This window comes from Sinocyclocheilus grahami, unplaced genomic scaffold (genome assembly GCF_001515645.1).
Source record: "Sinocyclocheilus grahami isolate Dianchi unplaced genomic scaffold, SAMN03320097.WGS_v1.1 scaffold493.1, whole genome shotgun sequence".
In the NCBI taxonomy this organism is placed as follows: domain Eukaryota; kingdom Metazoa; phylum Chordata; class Actinopteri; order Cypriniformes; family Cyprinidae; genus Sinocyclocheilus; species Sinocyclocheilus grahami.
The window spans coordinates 1144558-1149663 of NW_015505672.1; the positions used below are offsets into that span (position 1 = coordinate 1144558).

The window sequence follows — 5106 nt, forward strand, 5'->3', positions numbered from 1 at the left end:
GTAAACATAACCCCCCCTTTTAATAGCAATTTTTCTGAAGTTGCAACCTAATACTTAAATCATTTAATCATTATATATATATATATATATAAAGTTATTTTGATATTACTGATATTACTGTATTTTTGACCAAATCCAAATACTTGTGTGATATAATAATAAACCACTTCGATGTGAAAATGCTTTATCTTAAGTTACTGTACTTGTTTACCAAGGAGAACAACAACAGTGTTGTTGAAAAGCATGCTTGAGATTAAATATAAGATATGTGGTGTGTGAAGAAAAATCAAGGTAATAGTAAAAAAGAACAATGGTTTAAGCAACACCCAATTCCAAGTTATCAGGACGTTTAACACGAGACTTGATTTTATCCACTGGGAATTGATGGGTTTGAAAACAGTGAGGTTAAAAAAGATGGCTTGGTCTATCACAGGAACAGTGTTTCAGAGGGGGAGCATGTTATTACATTATGATAAAAGATTACGAAGACAAAAATCGATCTGAAATAACATGCACAAATGCACTGTTCACAATAACACCAGGAATGTATACTAAAACAATAAACGGTCAGTTTTGATTTTTCATGACATAAGTTGATAGGCAGACATAAATTCAGACCACTAGAGGGCATTGCAGCTCTGTGGGGAAGAACAATAGAATTTGACATTGCATATTACTGCAGTAATCATCAAACTGCAGATTTTGCTGTTTCCCACCATCATCCAGCTAACTGAGCACAAGGTGTTACCTGTGAAATGCAGAGGCTGAAAGACCAATCTTAAAATGCTCAACTAAATCATATTCCAGTTATGTTTCACCCTATGGCAAACTTTAGCCCTAACAAACCTGTGTTGTGATACTCCCCTACAGTAGCAAACACAACGATCCCAAAGGTATTTCCAGTTACGTGGGTGTTTTAAGTCTTTCATGTACTGAGTCCAAATCCTATCATGAATGTAGGAAGGAAGCCTGCTAATCATGTGAAAACCGGGGAGTGATGGCGAGCGCCTGCATCTTCAGCCTCCCAGTACAATAGGCTGCCTTGTTTGCCTCTCTAATCCACCACGTACAGCAGGGGAGCAAGTCGCTGCGAACATGTACGAAAGAACATATTAACACATTTATAAATGCGGAAATTCATTAGTGTCATGTACAAACCCTAGTTTACCCCACAACAACTAATACCAGTACTTTCACCAGATTTGAACTTTCACACTCTAGAAGAAAAGGTGAAGTAGATACATTTAGGGAAATAAAATCTAACTGTGATTTTTCTGATAAAATTTAAATAAAAAAATTCCAGGTTCGCTGTGCTTGATTACAGGGCTGCACAGTTTGACCAAAATGCTGTGATGATATCAATATAACAATATAAAATAATAAATATATAAATAATAAAAAATATAGGCATTACTAAATAAAAGCAAAATTTGAAATATTACTCCTGTAATATTTCACTGTAAAAAAAGAAGAAGATTATTTTACATGAAGAATTACAATACTAATATTTCTGGCTGTCTTAACTGTTTACATTTTCAAACGTCAAAATCATCAAACTTTTATTTTGATGGAAAAAACGCAGATAAATTAGTATACTGTATATTAAAGCCTCTGCAATTCGATAATCACACGAAGCCATATCACAAATTTCAGTTTTATTAATTGTGCAGCCATAGATACATGTAAAAAAAAAAACGCTCCTTACAAATGAGATTGAATACTTGCAAAAGACCAGATCAATATGGCAAACACGGTCGCAACCAATGGTGTGGATCTATGGCGGGGCTATCTGTTTAACCAACCAATGACAGATGAGTGGAGTACTCCGGAAACCTGTATGAAAACAGTCATTATGTGACATTATAGTGATACATATGACACAGTTAAGCATTAACTATTTAACTTCCAAGGCAATTTGGAGCATCGTTACATTTTGCGCACTTTATTTTGTGCAGCTTTGGTATTAAAACTAGAGTAGATGCAATTAATGTGACTGTAAATGTGGTACAAGAATAATCAAGAATTAGCCCTTGGGTTATAGTAAACAAAAACTTACTCCTGACATATCAGATCTGTCCACATGCATGTAAATATCCACATATCTGGACCTCTCTTGCTCCAGGCAAACTACCTCTGGGCTGCTTGGGTCACTGACAACAAGCTTAAATGCACATGAGGTCTATGTAGGAAGACGTCTTGGCCTAGAATGCCAAAACAACACATCCCTGGAAAAGAAACGAACACCTTCTTACAGTATTTAGCTTAGAGGGCATTCAGACTTCTATGCAAACTGTGGGTGAGACTGTGGCTGTATTCAGTGAAATGAGAGCAAAAGGGGAACCATAACATGTCAGTCATGGCCAGCATCAAAGTAGATGCTAAATCAATGCAATTCTAATTTACTTGTGAGCAGGGGAATTAAAATGAATATGGAACATATTGCTACACAGACATCTGATGTGCATAAGTCAGCATTAGATATTCACACAATTATGTCTTGCCTGCAAATATGTTAGTACAAACCAGTAGCACTACTTAATGTGATTCTGTAAAGCATTGTGGTCAGAAAAAAATTGCTGGATATTTTCCACGCGTGGTTGGTTCTGTGATCATCTGGGTCATATGCTATGTATTGCCCCCTGCATTACAGAAGGGAATTAGCTCTGCTGGGCCAGAAGGATCAGTGTAGGAGTATGAGGTCAAATGTGTAGTCATGTGCCTCTCACATGCCATGAGTTCTCATAATGTCAACCCCACCAGAATAAACTGAAAGGTCTATCTTTCAGAAACATCCTTACTCTTTTTCATGACAAATGTGAGGGCAAAAGCTCAAGTTTGACAGTAGTATGTGGGTCAATGACATATACAGCACGAGTGTCCACGAAAAAGGAAAAATCTTTTAAAAGAATGAAAAAAATCACATTGTACAACCTGAACTAACAAAAATATCATTTTATATTATTTTATACTCAAGAAATAATATGATTTACTTATATTTGTTAGAAAAGAAAGGGAAATACCATTATACAACTTGAAATAACTATATATAGTAATTTAATATATAAATTACTGTTATTATTATAAAAATGAATATGAATTCAGAAATGAAAAGTGCTCATCAATAAATGTGTATTCAAGTCATTGTAAGTATGAATTTCATTTTTAAATGTATTTTTTTTAATCAATTAATATTAAGGACAAAAAAAATTATTGTCACATCTACCTACCCATTCATTTTGTGATTTTATCAGTTGATTTTTTTGGTTATTGTCTATAATAATGATATACTTGATTGATTCATTACAAAAGACAAGCAATTAAGTAATATTTTAAACTTTTCTCCCCTAGAGCATGTGGAAAAAAGAATAAAAGACTAAAGTCGAAAGATTGATCCATACTCTGAAACTTTTTGTCTGTTTTGAAGCTTTACAATCCCTAGTTACTGTATGCTTTTACTGAATGGAAAACAGGAACGGTAACTTTCTTCAAAATATCTTTTTTTGTGTTCCACAGAGGACAAAAAGTCACACGGGTTTGGAATGAGGAATGTGGATATGGAAAAAGATAAAAAGGAGTTTTATTTTTGTGTGAACTAAATCTTTAACTCGAATTGCAGGCTGGTTTATTTTTGCCTGTTTTAAATGTTATGTGTAAGCATACAAGCAAACCATACTGCCAGTATAGTACACTAATTGGCTTTTGCGTTGTAACCAAAAAGTAGTACCATACTGTCAGAAATATTCAAACCTTTATTTCTCATATCCGTAAAGGTTTATATTTTTAAACTCACGTTTGATGTGCTCAGTAGCGTGAGAAGGCGAACGTGCAATTTAGTCTGTCTCTGTGAGTGTGCTGACATCATTCGGTGGTGCTCCACTTCCTGAGACAAGTTTGCTATTGACGCTAGTCATCACAAGTCTGTGCGACTCCTGAGTTAGGCGTCTCATCTCCTCATCTCTCTCCAAGGAAAACATCTGACACTTGCAGAATAAAGAGCTGACTAAGAAGAAAGACTCCAGAGGGAGATAGAGTTGCCCATTCAGAGCTCAATCTCTCAGCAAAGCAGCCGGATGGCTGATGTCTAAGCCTTGTCTAGCATGCCTCTCATTTCTTCCATTCAAATGAATAAGGGCCTTTCACTTGCACCACATCCATTGATAATCTGCGTCGGGATCTTCATTACCTGTGCCATGATCTCACCACTGACTTGAATGCATGACAACACAGCTTGATTTAAAAGTTACCCAAGGACAGAATTATTCTATTAAATAACTCTGGTTATGAATCAAAGCAAACATCTAGTGTGAGATTAAACCATTATGAATTCAGAAAGAACTTTTTATAATACATATAAGAGTGCTTGAGAGTTTTAAGGGGAAGAGAAAGAGGAAAAGGCAGGAAGACACTGCTTACCCCCTCCATACATGACAGCAAGCATGATGGAAGAGATCCAGGACACTTGACTGCTGGTGGCGTGGAAGATCACTTCAATTTCCTTGAAGAACACAGTGATGGACTTTGGGAAGGCGTAGGAGAAACCGATAGAAATGAAGGCACCAAACACTATGGCCCAACCCCAGCCACCTTCAGGAGGGGTGTATCCCACAGGACCTCCAACAACAGGTGCCATGGCTCCAGGTGCTTACAAAGCTCTCTCTGTAAAGAAACAGGGAAAATGAAGTGGAAAAAAAGAAAAATGTCAAATGTTTGGACATCAAAATCTCATTATAGTCTCATCATAATCTCAAGGCTCATTATAAAAACATTATTGACTGCATAGTTGAATGATGTCACCTAATTTAAACTTTAAAGAACATGACACTAGAAAACATACAAGAAACATACATTTGCATTCAAATGTTTGGGGTCGGAAATATTTTGTAATGTTTTTGAAAGAAGTCTCTTATGCTCAGTAAGGCTGCATTTATTTAATCAACAATACAGTAAAACAGTAATAATATATTACAATTCATTATTACAATTTAAAATAACTATCTTCTATTTTAATATATATATTAATATATATTCCTGTTGGAAAAGCTGAATTTTCAGCATCATTACTCCAGTCTTCAGTGTCACATGATCCTTCAGAAATCATTCTAATAT

The 5106-nt window shown here is 35.4% G+C and overlaps 1 protein-coding gene across 2 annotated transcripts in view; it reads right to left on the reverse strand.

Moving 5' to 3' along the window:
- Nucleotides 1-4631, reverse strand: part of LOC107554177 (monocarboxylate transporter 1-like) — an 8599-nt gene extending 3968 nt beyond the window's left edge. For both annotated transcript variants that reach the window (XM_016236603.1, XM_016236601.1), the window contains exon 1: nucleotides 4414-4631. In XM_016236603.1, coding sequence (XP_016092089.1) covers nucleotides 4414-4630 — 217 coding nt within the window. In that variant the 5' untranslated portion in view covers nucleotide 4631. The remainder of the gene's footprint in view (nucleotides 1-4413) is intronic.
- Nucleotides 4632-5106: the final 475 nt, after the last annotated feature.